Source organism: Aythya fuligula, chromosome 14 (assembly GCF_009819795.1).
Source record: "Aythya fuligula isolate bAytFul2 chromosome 14, bAytFul2.pri, whole genome shotgun sequence".
In the NCBI taxonomy this organism is placed as follows: Eukaryota; Metazoa; Chordata; class Aves; order Anseriformes; family Anatidae; genus Aythya; species Aythya fuligula.
In genome coordinates this window covers 12,933,366-12,955,456 of record NC_045572.1, presented here as the reverse complement: position 1 = coordinate 12,955,456, position 22,091 = coordinate 12,933,366, and the positions used below count along the sequence as shown (strand labels likewise).

General features: G+C 44.4%; 2 protein-coding genes across 2 annotated transcripts in view; both read left to right on the top strand.

Moving 5' to 3' along the window:
• Positions 1-3,658, top strand: part of GALNT10 (polypeptide N-acetylgalactosaminyltransferase 10) — a 39,901-nt gene extending 36,243 nt beyond the window's left edge. The window contains exons 9-11 of the mRNA XM_032196610.1: positions 116-232; positions 2,303-2,452; positions 3,179-3,658. Coding sequence (XP_032052501.1) covers positions 116-232; positions 2,303-2,452; positions 3,179-3,346 — 435 coding nt within the window. The 3' untranslated portion in view covers positions 3,347-3,658. The remainder of the gene's footprint in view (positions 1-115; positions 233-2,302; positions 2,453-3,178) is intronic.
• A 9,020-nt stretch (positions 3,659-12,678) lies between these two features.
• On the top strand, positions 12,679-19,908 carry SAP30L (SAP30 like). Its single transcript, XM_032196752.1, has 4 exons — positions 12,679-12,949; positions 14,687-14,809; positions 16,227-16,325; positions 18,329-19,908. The coding sequence occupies exons 1-4, from the start codon at positions 12,764-12,766 to the stop codon at positions 18,455-18,457; spliced, it is 537 nt and encodes a 178-aa protein (XP_032052643.1). The 5' UTR covers positions 12,679-12,763; the 3' UTR covers positions 18,458-19,908.
• Positions 19,909-22,091: the final 2,183 nt, after the last annotated feature.

Below are 22,091 nucleotides of genomic sequence, written 5' to 3'. Positions count from 1 at the left end.
TCGTAAAACTGTTTCCATACAAATACCGCCACTATTTGAGGCAGTTTAAGTCTTCTTTTCTTTTGGCTGTCACTTGATAAGAGCAGGAGATTCAGCAACTAATTTGCTGTTTCAGATTCGCAATGTAGGAACTGGGCTGTGTGTGGATACCAAGCATGGAGCCCTGGGATCCCCACTGAGGCTGGAAAGCTGCGTGAAGGACAGAGGAGAGGCAGCATGGAACAATGTGCAGGTAACGGTTTGAGAAGCAAGGCGTTTGCAGAACTCTGTCAGGTGAGCAGAGGGTGCTGTGCACCCCAAGACTCAAATGCTGATTTCACTTGATGGGCTTGGTAGCCCGATGTGGCATTTTTGCTTGTGGCAGGGTCTGGAGCCTGGCAGACTGTGCAGGGCTTTTACCTCCGCTTTGAAGTTCTCGGAGTAAACAAAAGAAAGCACAAGAAAACAATATGCCAAAATAATAAAAGAAACCGGTAACAAGGCAGCTGTAATATGTAACAAAGTGAATATTAACTTCAAAGGTTGTGCTGAAAGAAGTGATAGAGGAGCATCATGCATATTAATAAAGCTGCAGGAGCATTCAATAACTGCTCACTATCATCCTCCTGACAGGAGGCAAATACATTATAAACACCCAGCCGTTGCTGGAGAGAGATGAAACCAGTCGGGCTATAGATTCACCCTCTCAACATATAAGGTGCCAGAAACGACAGCTTTATTGTAGCAGAAGGGAGGGAAATATTAGTTTGTCTAAAGTGTAGTAGCTGAGCTGAGAAAAGATCAAGAAAACAATGCCTCTATTACAGAGCCATGCGTAACTCTTCGGGGGAATGGCTTCAGTACTAGGAGATAACGTGTTGCTGCATATCAATTTTGATGCATGAAAACTAGAAACCAATTTACTCGGGCACGATCCAAAACTAAGCCTCTGTTGTGTCAAGAGGATCTTAAACAATTAGTGTTGGCTTACATTGAGGAGGAGAATGCGTTTGGGGTTTTTGTGTTGCCTTGAACCTAAACGATTATGGTAATTTCTCTCACAAGAGAGGCTTAAAGGGAGACAGGAGCAAAGCAGCTTCTTTGTGCCAAAGGTTTTGGCCACACTGCTTCAAGTAGTAGCACTGCGCATTACTGGTCTTTCTTACTGTCCCACAAAATCCTCTCTCTGAAGAGAGAGCCATTCCCTCACCTGGGTCCAAAAGGAGCCCCCAGAAGAGCCCCTTCCCCATGGGGACTGAGGGAGGACATGCTGCCCAGCAGCCCTGCAGCTCCACCTTGGCTGGTGCCAGTCACAGGGGTTGCTTGCACCCTTGCCAGAGACACTGTTCTGTCAGAGTAGGAAGCAGAAGCTTCACAGCAGCACCTGCATTTAAACATGTCTGTTATCTCTTGTGAGATTCAGCTTTACAATGCTTAAAGCATATGTGATAAGCAAAGCCGTGATCATCGTAAGATGCAGCTAGACCGTGCTCCTATTTCAAGCTGTGGCTGAAAGCAAGTGCCAGGGGAGCCGAGCATGGTACATCCACCGACAGTTCCCCCATGTTCCAACACTATAGATTAAAGATGTGCTGGCATCCAGCAGCTTTCATTAAAGCCATGATTTTGCCAGGCATTTGATAGGTTATGCTTAGTCACTAGAGCTAAAACCTTTTCTTTTCCTTGGTATCCCTCCTTTCACTTCACCCCAGCAAAAAGAGGTCTGGAAGGACTGAGTCAGTGCAGGGTCAGTAGAAGAGAGCACCAGGAAGCACTGCCCTAGCATTTACCCTTCCAAAGCTCCTGTGAGCTGGGGTGGGAGGCTGTGGACCTCCTGATGTCTGGTACCAGAAGGCACGGGGCAAACTGTTCTCAAGGTGACTGCAGGCTGCCTGTGCAGACTTGGATATTTACTGCTGGTGTTAACTCAGAGCTCCTGTAGCTCTCCCCTTTTTTTTTTTTTTTTTTTTTTTTTGCTAGCTGCGAAGTGCTGTAATTGGTCAGCTGCTCACTTAATCCATGATGTATGTCTGCATTGCAGAGACATTCAAGGCTGCTATTAGTACCCAAGCTAACTAGCATGGCTGTGTGCAGCAGCACAGCCTCATTGAGCATGCTGCGCGGCAGGCCGCGGGGCAGCTCTTACGGATCCCCCTAGTCAGCAGTCCCTGTCCCCAGAGGGGGAAGCAGTTTTTCTCCAGGATAGTTTTGTCCTTTCCTTGAAGCAGTCCCCGCTCTGTGGGCAAAGAAGGCGATGTCGTAGTGCTGGTGGAAGCGCTGTGCCCAGTACCTGCCATCCTGAGGGTCTGCTTTGTCCTAGCAGGTATTCACCTTCAGCTGGAGAGAAGACATCCGTCCCGGGGACCCTCAGCATACCAAGAAATTTTGTTTTGATGCCATTTCCCACAGCAGCCCTGTGACCCTCTACGACTGCCATGGGATGAAGGGGAACCAGCTCTGGAGATACAGAAGAGTGAGTGTGTGCTGTGCGCGCGTGCACACGCGTGTGCGTTCATTAAGGTGGCAAGTTGCCTGTAGGCACCTGAGTTTCCTTCAGATGTCACCACCCGTGTTTTATTCATCTCTCAGTCACTGTGCCATTAATTACCCTTGATCAGAAAGAGCTGACTGCCCTGCTTCATGGGTTAGGAATGGTGAGCGCAACTTTTCCAGGGCTTGCTAAGCAAAAGGGCATTGTCCGTGCAGTCCTGTCCAGGGCTGGCGGGGAGGTGATGCAACACCCTTGCAAAACCAGTTTGCAAAGGAGTGTGCTGCGTTTACTGGCTTCTTCTGAGCACTAGGAGGTCACGCCAAAAGTAGATAAGGGTTTATTCATCCTCCTGCTAAGCAATGCTTTTGTTGCAAACAGGTAAGCACATTCTTGATGAAATGCCCTGTCCTAGCCCTTGCAATCTGCACGCACAGTGCTGCAGCAGGAAGAGAGCCTGGTGCTGGAGCACCTGCTCTCAGCAATAGCTTTGGACCTTCCTAGTGCAGGTGGGAGGATTGGGTTCAGTACTGCAGCAAGGGAGGGGGTGGAAATGGGAGTGCTACTTACCCACCAGTTAAGCTTGGAACTTCTTCAGATACATTCAAGTGACAAAACGGCTTGCCTTAGTTTTTAAGACTTCTTTCAGTCAGTTTTAAAACAGCTCTGCTTCTCTGCTTAGTGCCCTCACCTGAAATTTCTCTTCTCCAGGACAAGACCCTGTACCACCCAGTAAGCAGCAGCTGTATGGACTGCAGTGAGAGTGATCGAAAGATCTTTATGAACAGCTGCAATCCCTCATCTCCAACACAGCAGTGGATATTTGAACATACAAACTCAACCGTCTTGGAAAAATTTAATAGAAACCTTGATCTTTAAAAAGACTGACTGTATATATATATACATATATATATATATTTTACAATTATAGTTTTTACTGGGGAGGGTTACGAAAAATTTTTTTAAGGATACTTTTTTTTAACAGTTAATGAAGGTAAAAGGGAGAATCTCAGGAGAAGGTAAACTAGCAGGCCAGTCTTTATTGTGAAGATGCTGCATCCTTCTCTTCTGGGCATGGTGGAATTCTCAAGGCTTTGCCGGAGCCATTTCTGTGCTGAGACTGGAATAGAAACTCTGTTTTTAGAGGAGTCTGAATGTTGATTCCAACTGCTTTTTTTTTTTTTTTTTCCTTTTTTCTTTTTTTTCTTTTTTGATGTTTTATTTCCCATCTAGGTCTGGCATTAAATGATTTTGTTTCTCCAGGACCCTCAAAGTACCGTACTTTATGTAGCTGCTATGCAACCTGCTGAAGCATTCCCGCTTAGGTGCTTTATCTTCCAAAATCCATCTAAGTAAAATCTTGAACACAAAATTTAATCCTCTGATGTCATAGACATTAAAAAAAAAAAAAAAGACATCAAAATGTAAAACGAAATGATTTTTTTTTTTTGCCTTAAACCAAAATATATTTCAAACAGGTTGGCTGTTATTACTTTCCCAATGATAGCTGTGATAAAGGAATGAGCTCTAGAGGAAATGCAGCCAAGTGTTGGGGTTATCACCATGGTTATTAGCGATGAGGAATCTGGGTTTCTGCTCCATTCACTTTACAGTCAGTTTGTCACTCACTGTTGAATCCTCAAGGTGAAAGATTAGTAGAGAGTTTTTAAGTGAGCACAGTTCTTACAGGTTAAGGGTTTTGTTAGGAGCCTTTGGATATCAAATTCACCTCTTATACCACATCTTTTTAGCATGGACACCTCCAGAGTTTCTCAGAATTAAACACGAAGGCAACTTTATTTTTTCCTTTAGAGGCTAACTTAATTCACAGGTGGTGTGAGCGGATTAATTCAGGATAATTGAGTCAAGGCCGGGATTAGCCATTGTTTTGTATCCGCTTATTCATCAGTCTGTATGTAATTTATTCCAGTGATGAGTCCTGTGGTCAGTGGTGGTGTAGGTTTGGGGGAGCATGCTCTTAATCTCTCTCTCCCTTTCTGTACAGCTCACTGTGACAGGAGATCTGTGTGCTTAAGCAGAGGTGTGGGATCAAGGGGCTGGTTTCACTGGTACCCTGTCCTTGTGTAGTCAGGTTGCAGCACAAGGTATTACCCTTGTGGTTGGGCTGTGAGATCGACCAGACACTGAAAGAGAATTATCTCATCCCAGAAGCTGGAAAAAGAAGGTGCTGACACTGAAGGATGAACAGAGGACCATCGGTTTCAAGTCTATCTAAAAGTGAGTGTTTAAAAAAATGGAACAAAAGACTGGTTTAAAACGAAGTTGTTGTGAAAACATTTAATAATTCAGTTAACTTATATTGAAGGCAGCAGTGACATTTTCTAGCAAAAGCTGTGAATGATGGTGCAGTTAACCTTTTGCAAAGATGCTTCCTAAATCAATGCAACTAGGCCTTTTCCAATAATCATCCAGCTCCACAGTTTGTCCAATCGTCCTTTCAGTAATGTTGCAGCAAGAGGTTGTGTACAGTCGCCTCCAGGAGTGAAAGGCTGAATCGCTCAGGGCAAGAGCAGTGTACCCCGTTGGGACTCTAGATAAACACGGTTAATGGACCTGCCCTCCTCGTTGGGGCAGGGAAGCTCTGCTCTGACATATCTTTTCTGTGAAATCGGGATTTTTGCCTAATGTAAAGAATTGGTCAGGCTGGCTCCCACCTTTGCAGAGCTCCACAAGAAGCCCTTTCTCCTGTTGCCAGCTGTAGGGCCACTACCTGTGTTTTAGATGTCTTTGAGGCCTCGCAGTGCTGTCTGTAAACTGGGAGCAGGCTAGGGCACGGCTACCTGCATCTCTAGTGCTCGAGTCTGATGTATTGACTGTGAGGTCAAAATCATTTCCACCTTTGTATCCTCCCAGATGAAGCTGTATCTGACCTGTGCTGCCAATTCACCTGGTTCATGCTGTTACAGAGCAGGGGGAAATGGGCATTGCATTGCAGCTGGGACTGGGGTTGCCAAATGTATTAGTGTCTAACGTTTTGGGAGTGAAGAAAGGGAAAAGGCTCTAGGCTTTCCCTGTGACAGTTCTGCAGCAGTATTGCAATGGAATTGAGACCAGTGTCAATATTGTTTGTTCTCAGTACCTACGATCTGTCATTAGGATCCCTTTTCATTTCTATGGGAGAGAGCGCCACTTCCCAGTGCTTTGTGTCTGACTTGCTTTCCTTAAGTTATTAATGCTCTCATTAGCCTAGTAATGTTGACTGTGGATCGCTACATGGCCTGACTAGGTGTCTTTATGAATGTTTTAGTACCTGTGGAACAAGAAGCTGTTTGTCCATGAGCAGTGCAATTTTTTTATATATATATAATTGGAACACAATCAGCAAGTGATATACATGGACATAGGGCATTCTGATTGCAGCTTGCAGCTTTCTGTGGCTTAGTTTTCTAACAAGAGGATTAGTTTCTGTTTCTAAAATGCATGGCTTGCTTTGTACTTGGGCTCACCTTGCAAAGAGAGCTTCGAGTCCTAGCTGGTTAGCTTGCTGGATGCTTGCTTCAGAGAGAACTGTAGTAACAAGCAGGTCTTTTACCACAGAGTGATCTTAATTTGGTGAGAAAGGACAGCTCTTAGTAGTATGCACCAAAAGGTTAGGGATTGTTGAGGCGTTTCCTGCTTGACAACCAACCACCAGTACGAGGAAACTGGAGCTGTGGGGTGACTGGTCCCACTGGGTCCTTCACAGTGTGGTTGATCTCATCTGTTTTCTCAAGGCTTGCCATCTGAATTTGTAAGTACCCCACAAATTCTGTACACTTCTGACTGGCTCACTGTGCTTTGAGCTGTTAATTTATTTACATCAATTAAAAGTTTCAATACCCTAGAGGCTTTGCTGACTAATGAGAAGACTTAATATAGCCAACCATTCGCTGATTGAGAAATAGAAGCTGTATTTCACAGTCTACATCTTTTAATCGAGCCTTTGCTGGGCAAACTGGTTAATTATTCCAATTACCTTTGGTTATTTGTAAGCAAAATTGCTAAAGCATGAATACATAAGCAAATCTTCATATCTGCATGCAAGTCAAGACTGGAAATTAAATACCAGTGATTATCTAATGCAAAATAAATGCTTTCCATTTCTCCCCAGAAATATTCAAACAAACCCTCACTCCATGGCTGCATAAATTCTGCTGCTTTTAAATATCAGAGTCCCAGACGAGAATGGGATCCCTGGATGTGTGTTATGTCGCATAATAATATTTTGATTTGCTCTTGAATTTCTTGGTTTATACAGGTGCTAATCTCTAAGGTCTACAGACAGTAATAGGTTTGGGGACCTCATATGTGCAAGGTGCCCTTTTTCATGCCTGAGCATTTAACTTTCCTTTCCACAGCATAATAGAAGAAAGTGTGACCCTTACTGAATGGGGGAATACAGCATCATTAAAATAAAGATGTGCCTTTTTAAATGTAAATGTACAGCAAATGCTTAAACTTGAACCATTTTCTAGTGCCTTGCTGGACAAGAGAGAAGAGGGGAAAGGGTTGGGGGGGTTAAGGATGTATGAGAAAGCTTGACTCGTGCAGTGTTTGTGTGCGTGTGCTTTTTTTAAAATGTTTGACTCCAAGTGCAAAATTTGTGTGGATGACAGTAATTCAGAAGCTCCCGAGTTTCCTCTGTTAAACTGATGTCATTAATGACTTGGGGGCGGTAGGACAGATGGTGTCTCTCCTCATAGGAAGAGTTGGAAAGAGTGGCAGCTTCCTTTTGGTACGCTGTGATGACTAAAGCTAGACCAGAGCATGTTTCAGTTAGCTGCTGGATGTTTCACCTCATGGCGAAGGCTGACACATTTCACTGGCATGCAAGGTCCTGCTTTTTATGTTCTAAGTAGCCAAATCAGAAATCACAAATAGTCCCAAGGACACATCAAATCTCTGGCAGAAGCGTCTTACAGACGGTCGACACCTTCCGTCACTGAGAAACCTTTAAAGGGTGTGTTCAAATCTTTAATACAGAAGTAGCAAGAAAGCAATTTCTCCCCTTATCTTTCTTCCTGGTTTGTTTTATTGTAATGTCTGTGCTCGGGGCTTTGCTTTCCTTTAGTGGAAAGTTCCAGTCAGCAAACTTTGCTCTTCCCTGCTGCCCTCAGACATCAATGTGCTGAAAGGCACAATGGCAGCACCAGCCAGCAGTGCTGCAGGAACACGGTGCGGATCATTAGAGTAGTTCTGCTGGCTCGCATCGCTGAGGGGAGATGAGGGATATATCCTGAAAGTCATACTGGGCAATTGCATAACTGCTGGGTTAAAAGGGAGAAGCCTATATCTTAAATTGTCTTTCAGGATATGGACAGACACTTGAATGGTTTTGACTGGAGAGAACAGCCCCTAGCAGTCAGCCCGTCGTGCTTGCTTGCAGTCAAAAGAGTGCTGGTAGTTATGTCTGAAACAGTCTGGCTTTGCTAGCTGGGGATTCAAGTGTGCCATCCATTCCCACCTGCTGCAGTTCATGTTCCCACTCACCTACCGTGTTTCTACTTGTGATAAAGCCTGATGGTGCCTAAGTCAGTCCTTACCTGAGAAGCAGCAAGCTGGCTTTCCATTTAACAGTTATTTAGCATGGCAAGCTTCTTAAATCATTGGCAAGTGGTTGACAAAATGGTGAATAGCTTTAGGTTATTATCAGAGTCTGTGGAGGTAGGGTTTAAAGGCCTTTCACAGGATATGTAGTAACAGGGGAGGCGGACTGGGGGGCAGGAACAGGAGGTCCTTTTCCATTTCCCAGTGGCTTATTGCTTGATGCTGAGCAAGGCGAGTCTGTGTGCTGCAATTTCCCAACCTGTGTAAGATTTAGCTTTAAGTGCTTTACTTGCCACCTTATTATTGAGTCCATATTTTTAAAAGAAGTTTCAAGTCTTTACCTGGTTCAAGTGGAGGGGAGAGATGCGATGGGTGGAGAACGGGAAAGCTGAGATCCAAAATTTCCATCAGCGTTCAGTGCTCAGTTGTCAATTCATTTCACATTCTTCATTAACCAGTCAGATTGACTTCCTTTATAAGTTTGAGGTGTGACTGAAATAAACTCACCTTCTGCTTCGATTGCTCCTTTATAGTGCCACACTTTAACTTGGAGATATGTGTATGAAACTAGGCAACAATAGATTATGGAAATCCTAATAAAAAATTCCTGTCTGTTTTTTAACTCTGCCTCGGCTTTAATCACTGCGTTTGAGCTTTCTTGATGCTTCTGTATTACCCAAAAGGCTTCAATGATTCCAGCAGATGTGAGGGATTTGGGAGTTTTATTTAAAGATACTGGATCTGTGTGGTCTCACAGCTACTAGTTCAACTCTAGGAAAAAAAAAAAAAAAGTTCTAATCCCAATTAGTGAGCAAGCAAATGTGAACTTCAACCACAATAAAATCATGCTAAAAAAATGATCAAGCTAATTAGTCTAAAACATTAGCCCTTATTATAACAGTAACAAATAGCTTTAGCCTGTAGGGTGGTGAAGGGAATTTGTTTTAAAATGCATTCTCCACAATCTTGGTGATAAGGTCTAAGTTCGTCTATTTCTTGTATTGCATGCATTTTATCTGTAAAACTGGATGGTGCCTCTTGAATCAGTGTATATTTATTTCTGTGCATATTAGGACCAACAGCCTAATATCTGGGGGTGGTAAAGGACTTGTAGCACTTTAATGTAGTAGCTTTCATAAACTGGGAATCATTGATAGAATGCCTAGTGTTTTTAAAGTTGAATGGACTTCCTTTTATAATATATTTAAAATAAATTTTTAATGTGTTTTCTGAAACTGTGTATGCAGAAATGACTGTTCCTGCCTGTTTTGCTCTGGTGATTGATTTCCCTTCTCTGCTTCTTATGAGAAGAAGCTTAGTTACCCTGGTCTGACATTTCTCTGCTGTAGGATTCCGGCCACGTTACGCACTGCTTTCCTCCAGCCCCACTGGGAAACATCCCTCCCAGCTGCCCTTTGTATTGGGTTATAAATTTGCAGGGTTTACTGCTTTCATGCCTGAACACTGCTGGGCATACTTACCAGATTCAGGCAGCTGGGGTGCCTTTGGGGCAGAAGCTGTGAGTTCCCGTCTGCCCCTCAGCTGCTTCCAGGCAGCTCTGAAGCCAAGGGGAACACCCCACTGCACCCCAAAACAGCAGCTCATCCAAGGAGCAGCACCTCACCTCAGCCAAGTTTAACACAAAGCAGCAGCCACAAGGGAAGGAGGATACCTGAGGAGAAATCTAGGGAGATGTGGACTGTGCTGGAGGAGCTGTGGAAAGAGCTAAGTTTGTGTAAGGGGGTGCTCTGTGCCATCCTGGAGTCACTGGGGGCTGACACCTGGGCAGCAGCTACCATACCTGGGACACTTCCTTCCCAGCCTGTCATCAGCCACATGTTCAAAGTGACAGAAAGCTTTCCTGAAAGGCAGCTTGTGTGTTTGTTGCTATGATAAATGGCCATGAGAATGGAATTTTAAAAACACCCAAGCCTGTACGCGCATCTTTTCTGAAGACCTTTTCCTGCAGCTTGTGGGAGCACAGTGCTGCACATCAATTGCCTAGCCTAGGGGAAGATGGAGCCCTCAGTTTCCTTTTTCAGTGTGCCTAACTTGTGTACAACTGCTGGTAGATCCATCCTACACCTTGGTTTTCAGGGGAGGGCTTTCAACAGCTCACTGCCCTTTTTGTGCTCTGTTCTTTGGGCAGTGGGAGCAGTCTTTTAGTCCAAGACTGGAGGGGGTATAAGAAAAAAAGAAAAAAAAAGCTTCTTTCCAGGGCATCTTCTGCAGCACATACCTTTTGGAGAGTAGCATTTCTGTCTCAAGAACCTTGAATGGATGCTGTTAAAACAGTAGGTTCCAGATGACAGCTACATTGCAGACTTATCTGTAGGAGGTAGTGCTGCTCCAACTAAGATTTAAAAGCCTGCGCAGGTTTCCCTAATTTGATTAGGGGGCTGACTTGGATGGGCAGGCTATTACTGCTTCAAAGGCACTAAAACTGCCTCAGTGCTGATGGGTTTATGAAACATTGTTTCTCACTTCATTGCAGTTCCCACAAAGAATTATTAGATCAGGTTAGTGATAGATACCTAATAAAGAATGTCTCTGTGAAGCAGTTTATTTTACAGCAAGCTACTTCTGGACTACCAGACTGTGAAATCTTGAGGTTCCCATGAGGATTAATATGCTGAAATAAACTGCAATTATACGAAGACCTCCATTTACTTTTTTTTTTTTTTTTTTTTGGAAGACTAAAAAAAAACATGTCATTGTGTTAGCCTGAGCTGGAGGTAGTTAGCATTGAAACAGCAAACAGACAGTGACAAGAGCAAGTTTGTTTTTATTTTTCTGGTTGTTTTGTGTTTTTTTTTTTTCCTCTCAGTAGGTGTTGCAAAACAATTTTAAAAGAATGGTTTCATTTGCATGGGATAAGATTGCAGGCAGAAATACAGCCTGATGGTAAGTACCGACCTGTTCAGGCACTGTTGGTGCTTGTTCCTCCAGTTGCTCCCAGCTTCCCGTGGAGCAGTCGGGAGCACCTGCAGCATCTCCTTGTCACGGGGACAGGAGGAAGCCCTGCCTGACACAAACACGCTCCCTTTTATCTAGTTGCTTGCTTCTGTTATCATCTGCCCCTGCGGTTTGTGCTTTGAGCTTCCCAAATGTCAAGGCAGTCCTGCCTGACAATCCAAGACTATTTCAGTGATCTCTTTGCCCCTCACTATCTGCTTGTTGGTCTGCAGGTGAGTTATGTGTTTCCACCACCTTCCCCTTGTGGGTGGCCAGCTTCTGGGAGCGTCATCCCTGTAAGATCACGCTGTAGTTCTGCAGCACAAACAAATTATTCATCGCCTGAGCACACCAGCAATAAAAACTAAGACGAGTCAGAACTGTTGAGGAAGTGTCTGGAGACTGGGCCCTGCCCTCAAGATTTATTGACACGTGGGGTATTGCAGGAGCTGCCTGGAACACGGCTATTTAGGTGTAGGACACCCCTGTGGGTGCTGCTGGGGCCCTCTGCTCCCACAGGGCTGCGAGCGGCCTCTTCCCTTCAGAGGTATTTCATGGGGGTACGTGCAGCACGGTTCCTTCGGTACTAAAGCACACTGAGCTTATGATTTCAAACTTTACAGAAATATTTTATTCTCTAGCACCTTCTGTTTATGCACAAAGCCTTTTATTCAGATAGAGGCAGTGCTTTTCCCCTCGCCAGTATCTGCTGTCTGGTGTCCCACAGCTGACGGCACCTCCAGAAGTGATGCCTTGTTTCCACAGGGCAGTCCTTTTATTTTTTATTTTGTCCAGAGAGGAAAGAAATGCAAACTTTCAAGTTACCTTGCATCGGGAAGCACTTTTCCAGTTTCAATCTTTTCACTGTCCGCCTCCTAATTAGAAAAATAAGTATAATTTTTTTTTACACCTCAGGTGCTGATGGCAGCAGGACCAGGCAGGAGCGTGTCCCGGGGACTTATTTACAAAGACAGGGGAAAGAAACGCACACATTTGGATGCTTGCTTTTTATTTTGACCACTTTTTTTTTTATTTTTGACCACATTTATTTTTTTAAACGTTACAGCGGCGCCGCCTCAGCTTCGGTCGGCGGGGGAAGCCCCGGGGCCTGCGGGGCCGGGCCGGGGGGCGATGGGGGCCGCGGGGGTCCCCCGGTTTCCCCGGGGGAAGGGCCGGGACCGGGGGGCAGCGCCCCGAGGGGGGCAGCGCGGGGCCGGGCCTCGCCTGAGGGGAGGCCGCGGAGGGGGGGGGGGAGCGAACCGCGTTGCCCTGGCAACGCCGCGCGCCCCCCTCCCCTCCCCTCCCGCCCCGAGCTTCCGGCAACCGTGCGAGCGCGGGGCCGGGCGGTGCAGGCAGACGGGCGGCTCCTTCCTCCAATCGCCTCGCGGAGCGGCGGCGGCGGGTTCCGCCCCTCGAACCTCGTGCGGCCAATCGGCGACGGGCTTGGAGGGCGGCGAGGGCGGGACTTCCGCCGCCGGGGAGGCGGTTTTGTGTGTGAGGAGAGGAGCGGGCGGCGCGCGCGGGGTCCCGGCTCCCCCGCGGGGTCGGCGGCGGTGGCGGCGCTTCGGGGCCCGGCTCCGGCCTCCTCCGAGCCGAGTGGGCGGCGGAGCGGCCTCCTGCGGGCTGCTGAGGGGGCTCCCCCCCGGGAGGGGGCCCCCGCGGTGCGCGGCGGGCGGGCGGCGGGGTCCCCCCCGGGGGCCGAGGGGCGGCTGAGGCGGCGGCGGTTTGAGGGGCTGAGGCGCTGAGGCGGTTCTCACCCCCCGGCGGCCCGGGCGAGGGTCGGGCGGGCGGGCGATGAATGGTTTCAGCACCGAGGAGGACAGCCGGGATGGGCCTCCCGCAGCCCCTTTCTACGGCCAGAGCTGCTGCCTCATCGACGACGGGGACCGCTGCGTGCGCCCCGCCGGCAACGCGTCCTTCAGCAAGAGGATCCAGAAGAGCATCTCGCAGAAGAAGCTCAAGCTGGACATCGATAAAAGCGTGAGTGCGCCGCCGGCCGTGCCCGGCCCTAAAGTTGCTTCTCCGCACGGCGAGTTGGGCTCTGCCCTCCAACCCCCCTCCCCGCGGTCCTGCGAGCCTCAGGAGCTGTGGGGATGGTTTGTGGCAGGAACTGCGGTGCTTTGCTTCTCAAACTTGCTGCCTCTGGTGCTTATGCGCTAAGGCACAGGGTTTCACGCCTGGGTGCAGAGGCAGCGGTGCCTGGTGGCACGGAGGGGCTCCTGAGGCTCACTGCGGCAGCCCCGAAAGCCGTGGCTGAGAGGGAAGGCTCTGCGCAGTGGGTGCTGTTCTCAGGGAGCCAGGCAGCAAGCCGGCTTTGCTCCGGGGGTTGCCGCGCTGCTTTAATTTCAGTTTCGTACTGGAACGTGCTTGTGCTGCTAGGCGAAACCAGCGATACGGCTCGCTATCTCTATATAAGTGTAGCTAACATCCCTTCTTACTAATTAAAGTCACAGCGGAGCAGATTACTAAAATATAAACCGCTGCATCACGGCCACAATGCGCAGCAACGTGCAGCGTGCTGCCTTACAAATACAGCACCCACATGGTTATTTGCTGTTCGGCACTGAGCAGCCCAGTTTGCTGCTGGCCGCTTAATTCCACAAAGTGACAGCTGACAGCTCAAGATAGAAGCAGGTTGTTTGCCGGGTAGAGAGCAGGTATAGCACAGCAGCTCGTGAAGACTGCAGGAGGAATTTCTCAGAAGCGACTCTGTTTCCGGAAGTCTGCTCTGCTTGCCTTTCTTATCTGATCTTTAAAGGTTAAAAGCATTAAAAACAAAGAAGGTGAAGTTCTGAGGCCGGCCATGTGGCAGCGTCTCCAGGTGGTCAGGTCACTTTTATACAGCCAAAATACAAAATGTCATGGGAAGAGGGTGACTAAATTTGAAACCTCGTGGTTTTTAGGAATAGAATTAGGTTTTTCCTGGTCGTAGTCCCCAGCAGAATTGCTTAGTGGCATAGTTGTTTCATTCTAGGAAAAAACTCTTTGTTGTTAGATGAAAGGCTTTATAAATAAAAAGAGAAAATCAGGCTAATGAGCTCAAAATGAAGGGAAAGTATCAAGTATGCTGCAGAAAGGGATTCTGAATATAGGGTGCTTGTGTTACCTGGAGATATTCTTGCCTTATTGGCATCAAATAATTTTGATCATTTGTATGTATACTAATTTTAGTGTTATAATATCTGTTAAAACATCAGTTCTGGGGTAAGATAAGCTGTGGAAGGGAGATGCTTTTGCTCTTACTTCGTCTGTTTTAATTGATGTAATTAGCCAAGTTTTGTTTTGCCTAGGTTTTGAAACCCTTGTGTTAATAATCTGATGTGCTATTCAAACCAGAAAGTTCACCAGGGTGGAGCAGAATAATATTTTACTTGTTAGTTACCTGGCTACTCCTAAAGAAAATGCATTTCCTGCAGGCCATTCACTGTGTCTTTCTGTTATATGACTACAACCATAAAAAAGAAATATGTTATCTCTGAGATTCAGGTTCAACTGGAGCTCTTTGGTATTTGTAATGTAAGTTATCTTTAACACAAGCGTATGATACCAGGCCTGGGGTTTCAGATTAGGAATTTCTTAATGTCAGCCTCTTACCCTCGGTCATGAGGTAGTAAGAACACACGCTGTGGTTCTGGTGTCTAAGGGCTGCTGTTGAGTACTGTTTTTACACTACCTGTTTTGATTGCTTTTTTTTTTTTTGCCACTTCTGATCCGTAGGTGAGACATCTGTATATATGTGATTTTCACAAGAATTTTATTCAAAGCGTCCGAAACAAAAGAAAAAGGAAGACAAGTGATGATGGAGGTGACTCTCCTGAGCATGACACCGATGTCCCAGAGGTTAGTAGGCACCGAGTCATCGTAGGATGCTTTACCAGTTTTGAGCATGGTGAAGTTTCACTTGGATGTTTTTGTGTATCAGAAAATAATTTAATTTGCAGCTCCACTGAAACTACTGTGGAGTTGCTCTGATTTTTGAGGAAGACTCTTATTGATTGTGTCGTATCCTCATTTTCTTCTTCATCCCTGTATGAAATCTTTGATCCAGTCAGTCTCTCTATGTTTGGGAATGTGATCCTCAGGGCTACTAGGCTTCTGCAGGCCTTTGCATGTACTATTTTTAACACTATTTAAAATTACCTTCAAATTACAGACCGTATTTGTAAGGCTTTTTATTTTAAGGAAACTGTCATATTCCTTTTTGGATTTCAAAACGCTGGAATCGTCTCTTCTCTGTCCCGTTGCGTGCAGTGTTTGTTTTGATGATGATTCTGGTACTGTTGACATCGTAAAAAGTTGTGCAAAGGTAATGTTCACAGAGCAGCTGAGTTGTGGCCATGTCAGCAGAGCCCTCTGCTGGAAATGCCACCCGTGCTGGGAAAAGGCGTTCTTCTGAATTAAAATAAGAAATGTTTTGCCAGCAAAACTGTGTCCCCGCACCTCCTGCGTGGAGGTTTTGAAAAAGTAGTAATGTTTGTTTTGTTTTCAAGGATATGTGACCCTTTGTTGTAGCTGTTTGTGCTTCCATTCCGTATGGATCTCTGCTGAAACTTTACAATACAGAGTTTACATCAGTTAACCAGAAGGGCTGGTGGAGGCCCAGCTGGCACCTAAGAACGTTAGTGCTACAGGGCGTGCAAGCTGTTTGGTGGTTACAAACGGAGGGATGCACGTCACATAACAAAATATGGATCTCTGCAGTGTGTCAGTCTTCATGATGTTTTCTTCTTGGTTTCTGGCAGAGCTTCCTTTTGTCTTTGAAATGTGGCATTTCCCACATGATCTTCATCTTCCTGTAGCCTCTCCCTGCCCCCTGCTTTTAAACTCTGCACTTCCCATTGAAATATTTGAATTTCATTTCTTCTCTGTACTCTGTTTTATGTCACAAGCCCTTTGTTCGATGCCTGCTAAATTGATATTTTATATGTGAGTTTTTTAAACCTTGTGGGAACAAAAGATTCCCCTTTGCTCAGAGGTTGCAGAGGTGTAATTGAGAGCAGAAATTGGCCAGCAATTCTGTTGACAGCATGTGAACCAGAACAAAATTTTGTATTTCCCTGAGGCTATTTTGGTCCTTTAACATTAACAAGTACAAAATAGATTTAGATTTGTCCATAAGGCAAGCTCATGTGGTTCTAAATGTGAGCAAGGAACTTTTTCTGCTGAAGAGGAAATAGCTCTTTTTAGATTATTCCGCATTTATGCTTAATAGATGCTAAAGGTAGTGCTTATCCCCTGTTCTCTGTATCACTTCCAGGTTGATTTGTTCCAGCTCCAAGTGAATACTCTGCGACGTTACAAGAGACATTATAAGCTGCAGACAAGGCCTGGACTCAACAAGGCTCAGCTAGCAGAAGTAAGTGATGGCAAGTGGTACTATTATCTTCATCATTAAAAATCTTTTTTGCTCCTATACTGAGGTGCCCACTTTCTGGACACCAATACCTGTGGTGGCTATTGTTAGCACGTCCCATGTGCTCTGCTGTAGTTCTCAGGAGATGGTGCCAACAGAAAGCTGCGTGCTTTCTTTCACTGGAGATGGTCATGGAAAACATGGAAGCTGGCTATTGAAAGCATGTTTTAGTAACTTGCTTTTCTCTGCTTCCTTTCCCTCCTTGTTCATAGTCCCCATTCTAATACCTTTAGGAAAGAGAAAGAGAACCTAGCTTTGAGTGGCTTGGATGTTATCTGAAAATCTCTGTTCTGCTGGAACTCAAGCATACCCATTAATAGTCACCTGAAGTGCCCCTATTATTTTCTCTTTCCTCACAGCCACTTGAACTGGTTGGAATTGCTTATTATTTAAGGCAAAATCTGACCATGACTTCAGATTGCTTATTTCCCTCCCTTGTCCAGTTTATCTTATGATTCTCTAGTAAGTCAACATGTAAAAGTTTTTTTTTTTTTTTTTTCTTAAGGTCTTTTCCTGTGTTGTTGGTTTTTGTTTTGTTTTGTTTTCACACCATACTTAAGAAATAACTGTGCAACTCTGTTATTCAGGCTAGTTGTGCTTGGTGTGCATCTGCTCTGCTCTCTCTCCTCACTTGATCTGAAGGTTTTCTCTAAGAAAAGTCTTTTCTAAACTTGGAGGAACTGTAGCAGTTAAGAATGATGAGGTTGTTTTTGTAAGCTGAGGTTGTCACAACTGTCTGCCCAGAACTGAATAGTTTTGCTGCTGCTTTAAGGAACAACAACCATCAGACCAAAAAAGACAGTAAAACACTTTCTAGTTCTTTCCAAGTCAGCTAGGGAATGAGTGTACAGAATATAGAGAATGTGTAGTGTAATGCACGTAGGAGCAAGGTAAATGAAGTAGGGTGGTTGTGTGTCCACATTAGTAGAGCTGATTTATCATGTTATAACTAACTGTCTGCCAGTTACCTCCTGCCATGAAAGGCTACATACTTGAGCAATTTACCATTCATATGCTCAGGAGGAAAAAACAATAAATAAAACTACTGTGCAAGCAGAAAATAACCTTAAAGGGAGCCTAACTTAAAGTTGTCACACACTTCCCAGATTTCCTGTGAAGTCTGAGCAGCTTTGACCCTACGCTGGATCCTCGTCCAGCTCCCATGCTTGAATCACTGCTGCCTGAGGCTCTTAGACTCCTGCTGCTACCCCACCGTAAGGAAAACTCAAACTTCCATAAATCTTCTTGGAGTGACTTGATGCAGGCTGAGGAATAAAATTCAGCTTTGGAGCTGTATTGGGTACCAATAAGAGCTTATTCCCTATTAGAGGCAGACCTCATCCAGCTCCAGTGGTTTTTTTTATTCACTTTCTGAGGAAAAAGCAGCTAATGGTTCAGGGCTTATGCTCAGTTTAGAGAGGAGTAGCCTTAACTGAACTCTAATCTTCCCATTGCAAATCCTCTGGTGTACCTTTCAGTAAAAGCTTAGGTAAAAGCTTATTTTTCTTTTGACTCAAAATCTTTGCTACATCTGGTTCACAAAGCAAAGAGTTTCAGTATTTCTGACACTCTCCTTAAAATACCATGATGCAGGGAAAGCTTACTCTTCCAAATAATCTCGGCATAAAATGCCACTGAGGAGAGAATATGCTGCTTTGGCAGGAGGACATTCTGGCTTCCAAATTCTGCTTGTAGGTTGGCTGCAAATAGTGCTGACATAGCAAGACTGTGCTCTGTTCATATGCGTATTGCAGCTGTAAAGAGAGAGAGACAGAGAGAGAGAGGTAAATGAAGACTGACGCTTTGAATTGGTGCATGTTTGCCTAAAAGCATATTATGCTCAGTGGCCATAAAATAATTTTAGGAAAACACAGAAAACCCATAGTTCTGGATATTTCCACTTTTTAATTTCCGAATTTTTGTCTTTCTGCATGTTCTCCTTCTAGACTGTCAGTCGTCACTTCAGGAATATTCCTGTGAATGAGAAAGAGACGCTTGCATATTTCATCTATATGGTAAAGAACAACAAGAGCAGGCTGGACCAGAAATCAGAAAGTAGCAAGCAACTAGAATGAAGATTAACAAGACTCGGAATAAGAGGGATCTTGAAGGAACAGATGGTATTGTGCATTTTAGGTATATAAAAACTGTTGAAGTATATTGTAAATTTTTTTTAAAACGCAGTAAGTCTGGATGACAGGAAAGTATAGACATTCTTATCAGGAATATATGAAAACATGTGCACAGCATGTTTCTGAAGACTTCTCTTCCCCTCGTTTAAAAGTCACATTGGAATCAAGAAATGAGGATAATGAGGAAACGAAGTAAACTTGTAGGACTGCAGAGTCTGCCAACTCAGTGTTTTAAAACATTTCTGGAAATCTGCATCTCAATGTAATTTAGATCACAGATGGATTTTTTTCACTGAATTTAGACTGCATCACAAAACACCATGCAGTTTGTCTTGGCACAGGACTGGAATAGCAGCAGAGATGAAATTCATTATCGAGGTGCGTGGGTCAGAAGTTTGTCTGAAGCTTGCTCCCCACCTACACGTGCTCTGTCTTGCCTTGAGTCAGTGCTTCAAGTCTCAAACTTATACAAATGCTCCAGCTCACCAAATGTACTCCAGTGACTTGACGAGTCTGAAATTTTATTTTTTTCACCTTGTTTCACCCGACATGGAAGCCAAACAACTTTCTACAATCGCTGTTTTTCTAAGTTCTTTTATTTAAGAACTCACTACTTAATTGTCTGTAAGCATTTAAGAACTTTTGCAGTTCCTCAGAATGTGGTATCAAGGCAAATACAGCTTATTTGCTGGGTTTGATTGCGTTGGTAGAAATGCTCATTTAATTCACTTGTATGTGTTTCCCTTGTATTCAAGGCTGGGTGATGATAGGTGAAAGAATGGGTTCAACATCTGTCTCTTAATCTCTGTGCCACGTCAGCTATCAGTCACAGGTGATGGGAATTTCACACTGAAGCTAGGCTTCAGCAGGTGTCACAAAACTGCTGTGTGGATTAAGAGGCTTGGCAGTGTAAAGACAAGCTAACGGGTGTAGTGCCATAAGCAGGGTAGCAAACTGGCTGGAGCATGATGCATTTCATCCGCCTTTACAAGCAAACAAAGCATCCTGAGTATCGAAGCACTTGCCTTTTATGAGCATTATGTGTGCTTTCTGAGAGTTCTCTGAAGCAGAGGGTGGCATGCTGATGCTCGCTAACAGGGCACTGTAGGAAGAAATATCTCTGATCCTGTTATTTAAGGCCGAGGTGTCCTAACAACTAACACAGTAGTTATTTTGGCAAAAGGAGCTTATGAAAGTGTTGCTCGTGACTGTCTGTTCTCCTGTGACCTCAAATTCTACTCAAGGGGATCTCACGATTTAAAGCACCGCTCTGTTTCCATGCTGTCCTAACCAATGTCTCTGCTCTGTCAAAAGATGCCAAGACTCCACGTAGAGAGTGTATTCTCAACAAGCCTTAAGCAATGAACTGAACAGTAAAAAAAAAAAAAAAAAAACACATTGGCTAGCATTTTGCCAGTGGCAGGTTTTAATATTCCCAAACTGGATGAAGCTTTGTTGAAGAACAGAACACACAGGTCACAATCCCAGCTTCGTACTGCATCACGTGTTTTGTAAGGCATGAAGGGTTCACGCAGTGAAGCTCTTGCTGAAGCTCTCCCAGGGTCTCTTTAAAAATCACGTCAATTTAAAGCAAGCTGTTCACATCAGCTTTGAATTGTGTGCTAATATTCTATCAAGTTAAATGAACTTCAATGTGTTTAAAGTCCTGTGTCATAGGCACAATAATCTGTTATGGTACATGCCCCATTTGTGAAGTTTTGGAGAGTGTGATGGTTTCAGCATTTCCTTGTTTGTTTCCATATGGATTTTAAGAACATTGGACATGAGAGAGGCTTGCGGAATGAGGAGAGGATGTCTTGCATTGGTATTTCATGAATGTTTAAAATTTTCCCAATTATCCTGGTCCTTTCCTTACTGAAAGGGTGGAGCAATTCCCACATCAGTCAACATGATCTGGCTTCTCTCATTCAAGACAGATAGGTAAAGTGGTACGTTCTCTGACTGCATGTTAATATTCCAAGTGCTCATGTAATCAGGGGATATTACCAAGGGAAAACGAGTTTCTGAGTTGAGAGTTGTGCCTCATCGTAACTTCTAGACCAAAACTGTAAAAAATGTAGTTTGGGGGTTTCTTTTTTGTTGTTGTATTTGTTTATTTTTTGTTGTTGTTGTCATTTGATTTTATGTCTAAAAGTAAATAAATCTGTTGGGGGTGTTTTAGCAGCCAGCAGCAAAATGATTCTTTTCAAGGAAATACGGTGGCAGGTTCCATCTGTTCAGGTGTATTCACTGGAATGCTTTGTGCAGAGGTGGTATCCAGGAAACTTTTTTTTTTTCTGGAAATAATCAATGGATGTAAATTGTGATTCTTGGTTTCTCTCTTAAAGCAATTATACTTTTGGGGAAAAATTCTTAGCAAAGTGTGATGATGAAGAGATGTTTACCAGCCATTAGCAGTTGTTTATAAGGTGGAAAGCTTCGGGGCAGGATACCAAAGAAACAGAAGAGTCTTTGGCTGTCAGACCCCATAGCCTTATAAACCCTTGCAAATGCCTTATTACCTTGTTCTCAACTTAGCCAGAGCAAAAACGCCTTGAGCAAAAGAAAGCTGATGTCTCGCTGGAAGGGTTAGCCACTTTCTGGCTGCCACGCTATAAACTGAAATCACATGTCAATTCAGTAGCAATATCCATGTTCAGGGTGCCTGTGATTCTTGAAAAGCATTTAGTGTCTAATAACCAGAAAACGCAACAATGCAATTGTCATTCTGTATAATACCGTTCTGTGTATTTGATTCCTTATGCTGCATGCCAATTAAAAACAGACTTTCCAACTTTTTTTAAAAAAAAAAAAAAACTTCAAGTAAATGTGTTTGAACCTCACACTTGTGAAGCCATGAGGTAGGACATTTTCTCAGCACTTTTAGATGGAACTCGTTGGAAAGGTGGAAGACCCAAATTGCTTTGGCTGGTGTGACAAGTTGTTGGATTTTTTTTTTCCTTTTTGCATTTTGCTTTTCACAGATGGGCCTTAAATTCTGTCTAGCTTTGAACCATGGAGCTCAAGCCTTGGGGCATGGGGGATGACCACGTCATCTTCCGTTTATAATAGTGGAAGCTTCCATCTTCCAAGCCTGCATAGGTGACATTCACCCCGGGGCAGAGAATCGTCTTTGAAGCCCTCAAGCCATTACATAGCCAAACTCAATTACATAGACTAATTCAATTCTCACTGAAGAGTTGTATCAACTTCATTAGACCTCTGACCAGATCCAAAGCCATTAGTAGGAAATCCAAATAATGCAGAAACATCTCTAAGAGAGTTAATTTCATCCTCTATGCTGACCCTCTGCTCACTTTAAGGGAAGAAGAAGAAATCATTGTTGGTAGTTATTGGCTTGAGCTCAACTCGAGGGAGTTTAAAGCATGTGAAGACAGGAGTAAGCAGCAATCTGATGGCTGAAAAATGCAAATATATCCAAGGAGGCTGTGTTAGAATGCATTTTTTACAAAAAAAAAACTGCATCATGAATATCATATATCAACCTGAACTAAACAATTGCATCAAAAGCTAACGTTTCTTTTGACAGGCACTTTAGATGCTCAGACTGAGAAAA